We start from the raw sequence: 16,850 nt of genomic DNA on the forward strand, positions 1-16,850 counted from the left end.
ACAGTGCATAATATTCAGCATCTGAACGGGAAGGGGGGTATTGACCCCTATATTCCATGACCATAATTGCTAACTGTATAAAGGGAACATAAAATGAAATGTCTGTGAAACTCTCCCCTTAAAAACAAACATATGTGTGAATAACCCTCTATTGGGTGAATATCTTGCTGTCTAATTTGACCAAAAATCTTGAAAAATAATGTTCTAGATAGATAGATACTTTATCCCCAAAGGGAAATTGGTTTACAGTTGTGACTCCCATTTACAGTACATATTATACAAAAACAATACAACATACATCGACAACATATAATAAAATATGAATTAAAAAGCATCACACACTACAAAAGCATATTATAAAGTGCAATAGCTTTTGGCTTAAAAGATCTTTTAAATCGTTCTTTCCTACATCGAAATTGTAGCAATCGATCACTAAAACAGCTTTGTTTATCGATTTAAAATGCTATGCAACGGATGCAATTCCTCTACTTTAATTGCACTAACCTTCCTTAATAACCTTTTTATTTAATACCTCCTCAAATAAAGGCACCTCACTAACCATGATCAAAAAGGGAAAAGCGATCGCCTTATTCAATTTATTATTTTCTGCTTCTCTGATATTACCTCCCGAACAGGCAGCACCATAAAATATAACGCTAGCGACCACAGACTTATAAAACATTAATATCATTACACGTTATACGAGATGCAATGTGACCTATGATGCATAAATACACGGCATATGAATCCACTAGATATGTATGTTAGTATTTTTCTATTTTTTGAAGAAAGCACAGTAAAAGTAATATTTTAAATATATGAACTCCAGATCTATCGCTTTTTTTTATTTTTTATAATTATATACTATGGAGGACTATAACGTCCTAAGTCTGGGTGGTGGACTGCAAAATGATACCATCAATATTTATAATGGTTTTTTTTCTTGTAATATTCTGACATGTCAGATGCAGAATCTGATATTGTCAGGAAGCTCAATACTCTGTGTACTCGCCAGTGCCGGTACCCAAACAAATCTCGGTCTTTTATTGGGGCGTTTGTGGCAGACATGCTAATTTGAGTCTATCTGTGGCTGATACACATGGGAGCAACTTTGGCTGGTACACCATTATGGGGACTCTATGCAGGGCAGGCTCCGGGTTTATGTGGGCCCTTGGGCGACAGAACCTTAGTGGGCCCCTTTGCGGTGCAACTCGAGCGGCGGCAGTATAAAGGCAGAAACATGATGCCAGAATGATGTAACCATGGATCACTTACCATTCACTTGTAAGTCATGGGCCAATGAATCCAGATAGTGCCGTTTCTGCGATGTGTGAATCTTGATGCACCTATTACATGGAGATTGTGATTTCCGGAAGACCTGGTATCTGTAGGCTTGAGTATTTCAGTACCTGGAGGAATTAGAGGTAAACGTGATGTAGATAATATCAATACCTATGATGCATAAATACATGGCATATGAATCCACTATATATGTATGTTAGTATTTTTCTATTTTTTAAAGAAAGCACAGTAAAAGTATTTTATATATATATATTGTGAGACAGTGACAGGTAAAGTCATTGAGGGAAGGTATATTTCCCCTAGAATCCTGTCATATGTATCCTAGGCTCCAGGGAATGAGTAGTTCTTGCAATAGAAAGCTCTAGTTTTCCAATCTCGGCTTAAGGAAAAGCCAGGAAAAAGGGCCTGGAGTTGGATTGGAGAAGAGCAGGGCGGGTTCCCCAATCCTTAGTCCATCTCTGTTTGTAGGACAAGGCTGCTGCTCAATTAGCTGCACCTGTAGCCTGTGTATAAAAAGGTGCAGACACAGTGTGTGTGAGTCTCACCCCTGACTCAGACTGGAGACTACTAAGGCTGGAGTAGCCTGTATGCTATGTGAGTAAAGACCTGTGTTACTTTGTGTCCAGTGCCTGGTAGGAAGGCACTTGGTATAGTTAGATAATATCTTGTTTAGTTAGTGCTCAGACGAGCAGGATTTATTTTGTATTTTGCCTTGTTGTACAAGAGGCTGTTTCTTTGACCAGAATAAAAACACAGGCAAAGCCCTGTTATGACTTTTAATGCACGGTGTCCCTGTCTCTGTCTACAAAGAAACCGCTGTACCAACCTCTCCTGATGCTAAACCCTCACATATATATATATATATATATATATATATATATATATATACTCCAGATCTATCTCTTTTTTTCATTATTATATACTACAGAGGATTGTAAAGTCTAAGGCCCCATGCACACGAATGTGCTTTTGCGGCCGCAATTCCCCCGAAAATCCACGAGAGAATTGCGGCCCCATTCATTTCTATGGGCCCATGCACACGACCGTGGTTTCCATGGTCCGTGCATGGTACAGGAACCTGGACCGCAGAGAGAACGGACATGTCTTATTACGGCCATGTTCTGCGGTCATAGAAAATAATGGACGTGGCCATGTGCACGGCCCGCGATTTGCGGACGGCTCGCGGGTGACACTCCTCGGCCGGCCGTCCCGAAAATCACGGCCGTGCACATGGCTACAGTCGTGTGCCTGAGGCCCAAGTCTGGGTGGTGGACTTCAAAATTTATACCACCAATATTCATTAACAATTTTCAGAGGATATAGCAAATTTTATTACAAGCACCTCTAACACAAAGGCCTGGTTGAACCAAGCAAGGGAAGTTTTTTCTGAGAGAGAATTTATACAAAAAAAGTTCACGCCCTCGTTAAAATCTGCCTTTGGTGAACTGACTAGATGCTACAAAGAGCAGGCAGTCTCGTGGTGGGAAGTCCAATTATTCGAGAATTGCTTATTAAAAACAATATAACTGTACCAATCCTCTCAAAGGGTGCCCTATTGTGTCAGGTATTGCGGGACGGACACAAAACATGGGGGTCTACATTTGTTCAGGTTCTCAGAAATTTTGTGGTAACCTTACTCTCCTATACAAGGGACACGATAGATCTCCTTGCCAAATCGATGATCTCCCTATCGAGCAAAATTTTATTTTGTGCAGTATAGAGGTAGAAGCATTGTCTTCCTCAATCCCTCATGAAATAGGACTTCTTGGATACTAGAGAGATACACTTTAGGGACCATAACGTGCTCACATTGAAACTGCTAGAGTTCGTTCTAACAAGGAATTACTTCCTATTTAATGGTCGTATATGCCACCAGGTATGGGGCACTGCCATGGGCAATTAATTCGCACCTACGTATGCTAACCTGTTCCTGGGCTGGTGGGAAGAAACTTTTAGTATTTACCGATGAACGACATATCTTGAAGCTACCAGTTTCAATGTGGGCTCATTATATTGACTATATTTTTGTTTTATGGGTAGGATCGGTGAACCACTTTGAAGGATATGTAAAGATTCTTAGAGCGCTATTGGCTTGAGATTCACATCGGAAGCACATCCCAATACTCTCCCTTTTCTGGATATTTTGATATTTATAGAAGGAAATGATAGATTGTTTTTAATCTATTGAAAACCAACCTCTACGAACAGCCTTCTGAGGTGGGAGAGCTGTCACCCTGGTCCCCTCAAGAGAGGTATACCAAAAGGACAGTACTTCCGCCTCAGACAGAACTGTTCTAATATACAGGAATTTAGAAAGAGGCAAATATTTGGAATCTAGATTCCTAGAAAGAGGGTATCCACCAAAAATATTAAGAGGCATATAAACATGCATGTGCCCAGAAAAGGGGACAATTATTGATCCCTAGGAAACGGGAAGCTACTAACCAACCCATACGCTTGATAGGAACCTTTGATATGGCAGACCAAGCAGTTTAAAAGGTTCTTAGAAAACACTGGAATATTCTCCAGATGGATAAAGACATGAGAGGTTGTAACCCCCATGGCACAACCTACAGGAAGGGTAGAAGTATAGGGGATCGAGTTGTACATAGCCATTTAACCAGCTTCAAAAAACAAGGGTGTTGGTTAGACAGAAAAATTAACGGCTGTTTCAAATGTGGACACTGTAAAGCATCTACATCTGTGCAAATAGCAAAGGGTTTGAAAGTGCCCGTACAGGGGTCAACTATCCCACAAGAGATTTTATTAATTGTAGCTCAATAAATGCTATCTACAAAATCACCTGCCCTTGTCCGTTACTTTACGTAGGTAAAACTACCAGGGAGTGGAGGAAGAGATTTCTCGAACATCTGGGTGACGTTGCAAACAAAAGTGTCAAATCTGGGTCCCGCTATGTCCATTGGAAACATAGGGGAAAATTTAAGTGTTTAAAATTCACAGCTATAGAATTATTACAACCGTCAATAAGAGGAGGGGATATTGATAGAATATTATTGCACAAAGAATCCAGATGGATCTTTAAATTAGGGTCAGTTGCGCCAAACGGGCTAAACTAACAGCTGGACTATACATGCTTTATCTAAAATAATAATAATGATGATCAAGTTTCTTAGAAATATACCTTTTCCCTTGCATAGAATAATGGAGACTTGTTATATAGACCTAATCATGTACTGTCTTCTTTTGCCATTAAATATCCTTAACACTATGATCACATGATCAATAAATATTCCCTTTAGTAAATAAACTCCTGAGCCAGTGCTCATCGTTCCTCATGTAAACCATTTGCCCCTCCATCACCCACTGCTTCTTCATGCAGTTTAGTCCCCCAATTATATGAGATAGGAATTTTATCCTGCCTCTGTGTAAAAACCCGCGGTGGCCAACATCCTAGCGCCTGTTGCAAACGCTGCTATGTTAGGCATTCCAGCGAGGAGTGATGTACGCGGCGCTGACATGCCAGGAATGGTATGTTAGTGTGTGTCTCACTAGGAGGGGCGCGAATCATCGCCTCCCGAGTAGCACAGCCCCCCAGACATCATGGGGAAGTGTTAACTGGAAGGGGGGGGGGGGTTACTGGGTTTAAAAGGACAGGGAATTCCTTTTTATTGTGACGTCGGACGCCAGGAATAGGCGCCGATATTTGAAACCCAAACACTATGGGCGATTGATTCCTTGCCCCTGCAAGTATGCACTCTTTGGAAAGGCAGCCATAATAACCTTTTCTAGCACCTATGGAATCCAGGTAAAGCTGGTCCTGGCCCATCTCCCCTGAGGAATCGTTTGTTCGAGGCGAAACGCGCTGGGAGGATTTTTATATGGAGAGAGGTTCCCCGATCCCCTTGTACTGATTAAAAAGTGCATAATATTCAGCATCTGAACAGGTAGGGGGGCATTGACCCCTATATTCCATGACCATAATTGCTACATTTTATAAAGGGAACATAAAATTAAATGTCTGTGAAACGCTCCTCTTAAAAGCAACAATATGTGTGAATAACCCTTTAGTGGGTGAATAACTTGCTGTCTAATTTGACCAAAAATCTTGAAAAATAATGTTCTGGATACAGGTTATACCAAATGCAATGTGAGCTATGATGCATAAATACACGGCATATGAATCCACTAGATATGTATGTTAGTATTTTTCTATTTTTTGAAGAAAGCACAGTAAAAGTTATATTTTAAATATATAAACTCCGGATCTATCGCTTTTTTCCCATAATTATATACTACAGAGGTCTGTAAAGTCCTAAGTCTGGGTGGTGGACTTCAAAATTATACCATCAATATTTATCATGGTTTTTTTTTCTTGTAATATTCTGAGATGTCAGATGCAGAATCTGATATGGTCAGGAAGCTCAATACTCGGTGTACTCGCCAGTGCCAGTACCCAAACAAATCTGGGTCTTTTTATGGGCGCGTTTGTGGCAGACATGCTAATTTGAGTCTATCTGTGGCTGATACACATGGGAGCAACTTTGGCTGGTACACAGTTATCGGGATATCTGTGGCTTGCACACATATGGCTATGTTAACACAGCAGATATTATGCAGTGCAGAATGGCCTGAAATCTGCGGCAAAATCTACCTGTTTTACAGGATTTTAAAATCTGAAGCATGCCCTCAAATCAGCAGGATGGCTTTCATGGGTGTGCCAAAACATGGCCAATTAACACCAGGCAAGTCTCCTAAGTTTAAGGTTTGATGGTAGGAACATATGACACACACTGAGTATACTAGTGCTCGATTATGTGGCCAATGGTTATTACATAATATTGTGAACCTGCACGGTGTAGTCTTCAAGTTCCGGTAAACAAGTTATATGTGTGTGTTTTGGATTTAAATGTATTTATTTGCTCACACAAAAATAGACTTTTTAGGTTATGATTCATCTCCTGTCAGTTACTTCCATTTTTTTTCTTGTTCATTCGTGGCTCCTGCTTGCCAGCTTTGTAGACCTGACCTTTTTTATCTTCATTTCAATATGTTTTGTAGTCTAAATACAGAGAAAGTGTCATCAAGCTTTAAATTTACTTTTCAATGTTAATCACAATTTATGCAAACAAACCCAATACATACATACACAAAAGCTAAAACATAGTAGGGAACATCAAATACATTTTTATGAAAAATAGCTTGATTATTTTATATTCTTTCATTACCATTTTTTACTTCCTCAACAAACTTTTATTTCTGTAAATCTAGATTCAATTACAGAGGCGTTAATGGAAGAAAACAAAATGGATAACCCCAATCTGTTGCTTGTTCATACTAATAGACTCCCAATTCTGACATCTCTCCTTTTATAAGGCCCCATGCACACGACCGTGCCCGTAATCAGTCCTGGACAGCCACCCGCATTTGTGGGCCGTGCTCCCAAATAAGGTATGGAAGCACAGTCCGTAAAAAGCAAAAAATAGGACATGGCCTATTTTTTGCGGAACCTTTCTATGGCACGGATACCTTCCCGTCAATATACGGGAAGGTGTCCGTTGGCCATAGAAATGAATTGGTCCGTAATTATGGACTGTAATTACAGTCTAAATCCACGGTCATGTGCCTGGGGCCTAAGAGTTGGGTGACCTAATCCTCATGCTATGGACAGTTCCTGTGGAGAGGGGGATTAGGTCTGTCTTTACAGCACATGATATTCACCTATGATATGCATATATTTGCAATGCTTTCTCATTACTTTCAGAGGGTGCCCCGCAGAAAAGGTTGTAGGGTACTATGTCATTACATTGTTTCTGTTTAATCCATACCCTCTTTTGTAGTCCACTACATAGACTGTGCTGTATATTTTAGAAGCCTCCATGTATTTTGCATTTCCGGGATATATAGACTGACATACTCCAGCTTATTATGTGCCATGGAATTAATAACCTGTTTCTCCTTCCTAGTGGGCTGCGAAGTGCTACATAAGAGATAGGGGCAGACCTTACCATCACCGTGCTATTTCTAAGGCCGAGCTGTAATAACCACAGTGTTTTGTGTATGACTTGTAAACATTACGTTACCTCCTGCCGGCGGAGAATCCGATTTGAGTTGAGGTTTAACAAATAACTTCAATAGGTAACTTGTCAATTTTGGTTTTTTTTTCAGGTAAAGACAGAGTTTTCAACACCCCATTGTGTGAACAGGGAATTGTTGGATTTGGCATTGGAGTTGCAGTTGCTGGCGCTACCTCTATTGCTGAGATCCAGTTTGCAGACTACATATTTCCAGCATTTGATCAGGTTTGTACACAGAGTTTATGGAATACAGTGGTGACATATCTTAATTTGTTTACCTATCTCAAATGTAGTTTATTCCACATTGGGTTAATGTACTTAGTCATTTCCAGGGTAGATTTAGTAAGGCTTGTTATTTATGTACTTAGTAATTTTTCCCCCAAAACAAATTTAATATGAAAATGTCTCCATCTCAGACTAAACCATTTAAAACGTATTCATTAGAATACATTGATGGTAAATAAGCGGTTACAGATGAAACCTGTTATTTGAAATAATCTGCTGTCAAGTTTTGTGGTTTTTTTTTCGAACCAATTTGTCCTTTTTAAATATCCACGAGAAAATTATTCACATTTCGCATTACAAAAAGCAGACTAGTTTTAAGCAAGCTAAATGTTGTAAAACAGAAGATCTGACTGACTTGCTTGTAATTTATAGAACATTTACATACTCCAATATTAGAGTCTGGTTGGATATCACTCACTAATATTCTTACAACTTTTGTTTAACCCCTTAATGACCGGGCATGTTTGTACCTTAATGACCAAGCCAGATTTGTCAAATCTGGTATGTCTGACTTTATCAGAGAATAACTCTGTGAAAGTTTTGAATATCCAAGTAATTCTGACATTGTTTTTTCGTCACATGTTGTACTTTATTTTAGTGGTAAAAGTAGACTGATACGATTTGCGGAAATTAATTAAAAAATAGAAAAATGGAAGAAATTTTGTAAAAATTACCATTTTCCCCTATTTTTAACTGCAATATGTCACATATGTACACACATACTGTACAATTTTTTTAATTAAATATATATTTCTATCTCTTTACTCCATTTTGGCAGCACTTTTGAAAAAATAAAATACATTTTCAGCAATTTAGAGGACTTACAAATTGAATAATAATTTTATAAATTTTGAAGTACATTTTGTTTTCCTGCACCAAGCCAGGTTTTCAGAGGCTCATAGGTGTCAGAATGGTGGAAACCCCCACAAATGACCCCATTTAGAAAACTAGACCCCTTAAGGTATTTACCTAAGGGTATAGTAAGTATTTTGACCCCACAGTTTTTTGCTAAATTTAATACATAGCAGGTGAAAAAAAAAAAAATTTCACTTTTTTTCATAAAAGTATCAGTTTGAAGACCAATTTCTTTGTAAAGCGACCATGAGAATGAAGAAACACACCACAAAATCTATCACCCTGTTTCTCCTGTTTTCAAAAATACCAACATTGTGGCCCTAATGCGCTGCCTGGACACACGGCAGGACCCAAAAGGAAGGGAGCACCCGGAGGCTTTCAGGACTCATATTTTGCTTGAAAATGTTTTAGGCCCCACTGTACATTTGGAGAAGCTTTGAGCTGCCAGAACGATAGAAACTCCCCATAAACGACCCCATTTAGAAAACTAGACCCCATAAGGTATTTATCTAGGGGTATAGTTAGCATTTTGACCACACAGGTTTTTCGCTAAATATATTGAAATTAGTCTGTAAAAATTAAAATGTACTTTTTTTCTGAAACAACATAGAAATTTTTATTATTTACAAGGAATAACGAAGAAAATGCACCCCAACATTTGTAAAGCAATGTCTCCCGATTACGACAATACCCCATATGTGGTAATAAACTGCTGTTTGGACCCACAGCAGGGCTCAGAAGGGAAGGAGCGCCATTTGGATTTATGATTTTGCTGGAATGGTTTTCGGTGCCATGTCGCATTTGCAATGCACTGGAGGGACCAAAACAGTGGAAACCCACCAAAAGTGACCCCATTTTGGAAAAACCTTCAAGGAATTTTTCTAGGGGTATAGTGAGCATTTAGACCCCACGGGTCTTTTGCAGAGTTTATTGGAATTAGGGAGCGAAAATTAATATCAACATTTTTTCCTCTAAAATGTTGCATTTTCACAAGGGATAAAGGAGGAAAAAAACAACCATTTTTTATAAATCAATTTCTCCCGAGTACGGAAATACCCAACATGTTGTCATACGTTTTTTTCATTAGAAATGAATTAACCCTTTCAGGACTGATCCATTTTTTGCTTTCATATTTTAGATTTTCACTCCCCGCTTTCCAAGAGCCATAACTTTTTTATTTTTCCATCAATAGAGTGGTGTGAGGGCTTATTTCTTGCGGGAGGAGCTGCAGTTTTTATTGGTAACATTTTTTGGTACATAAAAAGTGATTCAAAAGTTGTATTACATTTTTTTTTTTAGAGCGAAGGTCACAAAAAAAAAACCGATTTTGGCGGTTTCAATTATTACATTTTTTTAAGATGTTCACTGTACAAATTAAATATTGGTATATTGTAATAGTTCGGACTTTTACGGTCGTAGCGATACCAATTTTGTTCATTTTTTTACATTACTTTAGAAGAAAAATGCGAAAAGGTATTTTGTTTTTTTAACTTTAAAAAAAAAAATTCTCACTACTATTAACTATAATTCTTCTACACATTTTATTAATCAATCCCCTTAGGGGACTTGATCCAGCGATTATTGGAACGCTGGTACAATACACTGCAATACTAATGTATTGCAGTATATTGTTATTCTTACAGGCTTCTGTAACAGAGCGATCGCTGTACCTGTCCGTTAGTACCGAGGGGGCCTGCTGTAATACACAGCCGACACCCGCAGCGTATGGAGCGGGCTCAGCACGTGAGCCGGCTCCATACATCAACCGCCGCATCATGACGGGCAATTAAGTCATGGTGCGCAAAGGGGTTAATGCGCAGCGGATGGTTCAAAGTGAAAATTGCAATTTTCCACTGATACGCCATTTTAGTGCATAATATGTTGTGCCCAGTTTGTGCCACAGAAGACAAATACCTCATAAAACGTTAAGCGGGTTCTCTCGGGTATGGCGACGCCATATGTGTGGGCGCAAACTGCTGCTTGTGCACGCTGCAGGGCTCAGAAGGGAGGGAACGCCATTTTGCTTTTGGAGTGCAGATTTTGCTTGGTAGTTTTTCTGTTTTGGGTTTCGCTGGTATTTCAGTTTATAATGTGGGGGGCATGTGTAATCTGTGCGGGGTACATAAGGGGTATAATAAGAGGGTATAATAATGGGGTAAATAAATAATAATCCGCAGATATGTGCCCGGTGTCGCACTGATAAATGGCACCCGATCTTATCCGCTTTTGGACACTCTGCACATTTTGCATCGCCATATTCTGAGAGACAGAACTTTTTTATTTTTTCACCACCGGAGCCCTGTGAAGGCTTATTTGTTGCGGGACAATCTGTACTTTTCATTGGTACCATTTTGGGGTACATGCGATTTTTTTTGATCACTTTTTATTCAATTTTTTTGCAATCCTGAGCAAAAAACAGGAATTCTGACACTGTTTTTTAGGTTTTCTTTTTGCGGCGCTCACCGTACGCTATAGGTGACATTTTTACTTTATTCTGTGAGTTGGTACGATTACGGCGATACCATATGTATATAGGTTTGGTCTTTTTTTTTTTGCGTTTGCGCAATAAAATGACTTATTTATAAAAAAAAAAAATTCTGTGTCACCATATTCAGAGAGCCGTAATTTTTTAGTCAATAAAGCTGTGTAAGGGCTTGTTTTTTGCGGGACGGATAGAAGTTTTTATTGGTACTATTTTCGGGTACATGCAACTTTTTGATAACTTTTTATTCTTTATTTAGGGAGCGGTGGTGACCAAAAAAATTGCGATTCTGTCGTAGTTTTTTATTGATTTTTTTGGGGGTGTTCATCGTGCGGGAAAAATAACATTATAGTTTTATAGTTGGGTTCGTTACGAACGCGGTGATACCAAATATGTGTACTTTTTTAACGTGTTCATTTTTTTTCTATAATAAAAGTCTTATCATAGGAAAAAAAGCATTTAGTGTTTATATCACTTATAACTTTTATTTTTACACTTTTTTTAAAACATTTTTACTACTTTTTTTTACTTTTTTAACTTGTCCCACTAGGGGACACTTAGTCTTGCAGCTTTGATCGCTGCTAGAGTACATTACACTACACACGTAGTGTAATGTACTCTAACTGTCATTGTGACGTGACTGTCACACTGACAGGAAGCAGAGGAGGAACGGCCGGAGGCTGTTCCTCCGAGGCTTCCGTGCATGGCAACCCGGAGGTCATTATCTGACCTCCGATTGCCGTGACAAGCATCGGTAGCCCCCACGATCACTTCGTGGGGGCTGCTGATGTGCTTCAAACCACTTAAATGCGGCGACGGCAAGCCGTCGCCGCACTTAAGGGGTTAACTGCCTAAATCAGCGGCGATGGTCCGCTGTCCGGCAAGACTGATGTCTCAGCTGTCGGGGACAACTGTCAGCGCGGGTCTGTCACTCTGTGTTCACACAGAGTGACAGTTTGAAATGCGGACGAAAATGAACGTCATGGTGCGGGAACTAGCAGCCGACCATGACGTTCATTTTCGTCCTTGGTCGTTAAGGGGTTAAAGGGAAACTCTGGTAAATAGTTTTTGTCTATAATATATTCTATCCATACTACAAATACGAGAATAGCGTGGCCTTTTCGCACTAGTCTACTCATTTACAATAGTAGGCGTTCTTGTGTTTCATTAATTTATACAGCTCTTTTGAAGGTACTGATTCTCCTTGCAGAAATGCTTCTTGTATGGAGTCTTTAGGGCAACGCTCTCTGTAAAAAAAAAATATAGCTCTCCTCCAGAAGGAAGAAAACGGTTCTCTCTAGTGCCATCCAAAGAGCATTGCCCTTAAGACTCCCTACAGCTGGATCTTCACAAGGAGTATGAGTTCCTTCCAAGAGCTGCATCAAATGCATCTCATTCAGCCAACCAGAACTCTACTCTGTACTGATGAGGAGCAACCACTTCCAAACAGTGCTGTTTACAGATGGGTCTCTCTGGTTTGGCTATTAACCAGAGTCATGTTTCAAGGCTCTATAAAGTGTCAGACATTGACTCACAGTGTAGTCGACTATAAGTGGCACTAGAGAAAATTTTCTTCCTTCTGGCGGAAATGTATTTTGCATCATTATTTTTAGGCACGTACAAAGGTACAATGTGTACGTTTTTTTTGTCTTCCTTTGTCAGACGTTAGGGGTTTTGTAAACCTAAGACAACTGCCCTCTAGATGGCCTAGGTTCCCAGATTGTGATAGATGTTTCCGCACAGTGTGTGATCATAGGGGTGTTTTGGTGTAAGTTATTTGAGTGTTGCGAGGGTGGGAGGATTCTCAAACTCCTCAAAGATAGAGAAGACCGCTTGCAGGGAAGTGTTCGAATCTTGCAAGAAAAGCAGTGTGTCATCAACATACAATGCTATGCATTCCTCATGGCTACTAATCTTGAGACCCACCATAGATGTATATGAGCACACCTGGGCAGCTAAGGGCTCAATAGCCAGCGCAAACAAGGCTGCAGAGATAGGGGAGCCCTAACGTGTACAATGAGTGTTAGTCCTAATACTAGCCACAGGGGAATAGTACAAAAACTGAACCAACTGTAGGAACACCCCCCCCCCCCATATGTAGGCATTACCGCCTGTTAGCAGGGCCGGCCTTAGAGAGTTTCACACAGGGTGCCATCCAACCGATTACTGCCCTCTTTAAATTTTTAGGGTGCATATCTGTTTTGTCGCAGACATTCACATATATACACATATGGGTACAGACACTATATGGACAAAAATATGTGGACTCCCTGCCTAATTATTGAGTTTAGGTGTTTCAGCAGCACCTATTGGAAAAAGGTGCATAAAATTAAGCACACAGCCATACACTCTCCATACACAAACATTGGTAGTAGTATGGGTCATACTGAAGAGCTCAGTGGCTTTAAAATGTTGTACTGTCATACAACGCCGGTAGGGATTATTATTGTGAAGTGGAAGCATTTTGAAGTAGCAGCTCAGCCACCAATTGGTAGACCATACAAACTCGCAGAGTGGAGCCGCCAAGGGTTGAAGAGCAAGGGGCATAAAATCACCTCTGGAAGTAACATTAGCACAAGAATTGCGCATCGGGAGTTTCATGAAATGGGTTTCCATTGTTGAGCAGCTGCACACAAGGCTAAAATCAATATGTGCAATGCCAAGCGTCAGCTAGAGTGGTGGAAAGCATGCCGCCACTTGACTCTCGAGCAGGGGAAATGTGTTCTCTCCATTTTCACTATCTGGCAGTTTGATAATCGAATCTGGGTTTGGCGGATGCCTGGAGAATTCTACCTACCAGAATGTATAGTGCCTACTGTAAAATTTGGTGGAGGAGAGCTAATGGTTTAGTTCTATTTTTCAGGGTTTGGGCTTAGCCCCTTATTTCTAGTGAAGGCTAATGTCAATGCTACAGCAAACACAGATATTTTAGACAATTGTATGCTTACAACACTGTGGCAGCAGTTTGGGGAAGGCCCTTTCCTGTTCTAACATGATTATACCCCTGTGCCCCATAAAGACATGGTTTGATGTTGAGGAACTTGAGTATCCTGAGCAGAGCCTTGACCTCAACACCCCGTTACATTTATCATGATTTGGAACATGGATTGTGAGCCAGACTTTCTCGTTCAACATCACTGTCTAACCTTGCATATGTTCTTATGGCTGAATGTGCACAAATTCCCAGAGACACACTTTAAAATTTTGTGGAAAACCTTCCTAGAAGAGTAAAGACTGTTTTAACTGCAAAAGGGGGACCAAATCCCTATTCACACCTAAGGTTTTGGAATGACCTGTCCAACAAGTTCATATACAGTAGGTGTAATTGTTTGTGTCCTCATACGTTAGTGTATAAACACATTCACCTATATACACACATATATACACACACATATATATACATATACACACTCTGTGGCAATCCTCTCCAATAAAGAAGCAGATAATTAAGAAGCTTAATAACCGCTCCTACCCAGCTTGCAGGAAATAAGAGGCCGTCAGTCAAAAGCTTTAGCCTAGTCAACAAGCCCCTGTTGACAATTCGTCATGTGCATGGCTAAGGTTTAAAAGACACTGAAAATTTATTAAGACATATGGTGCACCACAGGGCAGGGATCTTTAAAAGTTATAGAGAAATTAATACAAAAAACCCAGGAGGGGTGTCAACACTGGGAAGGGTTTGTAGAAGTGTATAGCTATATGCTGACTGCAGCTCCTCCTTCCAAGACGTACTATGGGTAACCAGAGTGATTGGGTACAGAATCAGTTAAAAACGTGGAAGCATGTAGAAGGCTGCCAGTCTATACCGAGTCCAATGTCAGTTTTGAGCAAAGATTTTTTTATTTTGTAAAACATACTCATTATAAAATGCAACATGTTGTGGCACCGTAAACAACCACTTTTTTAAGCATGTACAGAAAGACACGTATGAGGTGCATTAAATAAATAAAATAGTGGCTATGTTAACAGGGCGCTTTGAGAGAAAATAAAAGTGGCGATTGATAGTTAAATGTGCAGGAGCAGAAGCCGCTATTGGTGGAGTGGTATGAGAGTACTGAAGGGCTGGACTATGAGAGGAAAGGAAGAAATAGGGGACCGGCGGCCAGAGAGAAAGTGATGTATATGGAAAGGCAGGGAGGAGGGTTAGAACGGCCGACTGAAAAAGAGGAATATGGGAACAAATTGAGAGCAGATAATAGAAAAGAAAATAGAACAAGAGTGAGAGAGAAGGTGATCTCTCCAGAATGTGGTGAAATAAATGGAAGATGCGGATTATATTCATAAGGTTAGTGGTGCAACATTTTGTTCAGTGGATTCTCTCGGTTTCTGATGTCATTTCACTCAAATATCCTGGGGTCCATTCTGCACGTTATACATAGATTGTGTGCTACGTGTAGATTTTTACATTCTGGCTCCCGCATTCAGCCTTCCTCTACTGCTCTTGTTGAAGCTAATGGCTATTTGCATGCAGCAGGGCTACCCATCTATCTCTGTATTTATGTTGAAATCATAAAATATTCATTTTCATAAAACATCTAAGGTCCTAATACTTATGCATAGTAGCATAAAATATTTGGGTGTAACTTTTATGTAGAAACCAAAATGATCATAAACTTTTTATGCCTTGAACCCAATTTCTGCCAAAATTGTTGTGGTGGAGTGGGGCCCCATTTTATATTTTGCCAATGGGCACCATGGTTACCTATTGTGCCCCTGTGTACACACATATGCTCACTCACATTTCATTTGTTTAGACATGTTGTAATTATTCTTTTTTTCCTACTCTGCAGATAGTTAATGAAGCAGCAAAATATCGATACCGATCTGGTGACCTTTTTAATTGTGGGAGCCTGACCATTCGAGCACCATGGGGTTGTGTTGGCCATGGTGCACTTTATCATTCCCAAAGTCCTGAGGCCTTTTTTGCTCACATTCCTGGAGTAAAGGTATGATCTACATATAACTGCCTATACACAGATGGGAATTGCAAATATTTGGAAAAATACATTAGTCGGTTATGTTTTAGGCATGTTCAATATAATAGAAATTTGGAATTGTATCAACAGCAAAACCTTAAAGTGTAACTAAACTTTTGAAAAGCTTTTGACACGTCATAATGACATGTCAGAAGATTTGTCAGTGTGAGTCGGAGCGCTTAGACCTCCACCTATCGCTAAAACAAAGAGCCCTGGTCCGCTTAGTTTCTGATTGGCTCTCCGCGAAGACTCAAGTGAGCGGTGTACAGACTCGTAGACTTTCTATTTCTGAGCAAAGTCGATTGAAAACAAAGTGGCATAGCGCTCACCTGAGCACTTCTGCTGCTTAGTTTTAGCAATCAGTGGGGTCTCAGTGCTCAGACAAGCACGGATCAAAACTTCTGACATATCACTACGACATGTCAAAAGTTTTTAAAAACTTTTATGCACTTTCTATAGTTTTATTCTAAATTTCTAATATAATAGAACCAGGTATAGAGTCATGAGAAAATCAAAGTGCACCCTCTTTGAATTCTATTGTTTTACGTATCCGGGCATAAGAAAAAATCATCTGGTTCTTAGAAGGTATTAGAATTCGGTAAATCGAACCTTAGATGAACAGCAACGCATGACAAATTACACAGTTTCATTAATTATTTAACAAAATCTAAAATGGAAAAATTCATGTGTGAAAAACGAAGGTCACCCTTACAGCTTCCATAGGAATTAAGGGACTAAGTAGCATCGAGGTGCTGCTCATCTATTCCCCTGGATTAATTGACCATCATCAAGTGTGACCACCTCTAGAAAAGCCGAAGTTCGGGCATTTTGCTAGTCTGAAGCATTCGGGCATGTGTTAACACAATGCCAAGGAGGAAAGATATCCGCAAACATCTTAGAGTAGCAATTGTTTTT

At 39.8% G+C, this 16,850-nt stretch overlaps 1 protein-coding gene across 2 annotated transcripts in view; it reads left to right on the forward strand.

Moving 5' to 3' along the window:
• Nucleotides 1-16,850, forward strand: part of BCKDHB (branched chain keto acid dehydrogenase E1 subunit beta) — a 281,425-nt gene that overhangs the window by 137,238 nt on the left and 127,337 nt on the right. For both annotated transcript variants that reach the window (XM_075862066.1, XM_075862065.1), the window contains exons 4-5: nucleotides 7,429-7,562; nucleotides 15,750-15,905. In XM_075862066.1, coding sequence (XP_075718181.1) covers nucleotides 7,429-7,562; nucleotides 15,750-15,905 — 290 coding nt within the window. The remainder of the gene's footprint in view (nucleotides 1-7,428; nucleotides 7,563-15,749; nucleotides 15,906-16,850) is intronic.

This window comes from Rhinoderma darwinii, chromosome 4, assembly GCF_050947455.1.
Source record: "Rhinoderma darwinii isolate aRhiDar2 chromosome 4, aRhiDar2.hap1, whole genome shotgun sequence".
NCBI lineage: Eukaryota > Metazoa > Chordata > Amphibia > Anura > Rhinodermatidae > Rhinoderma > Rhinoderma darwinii.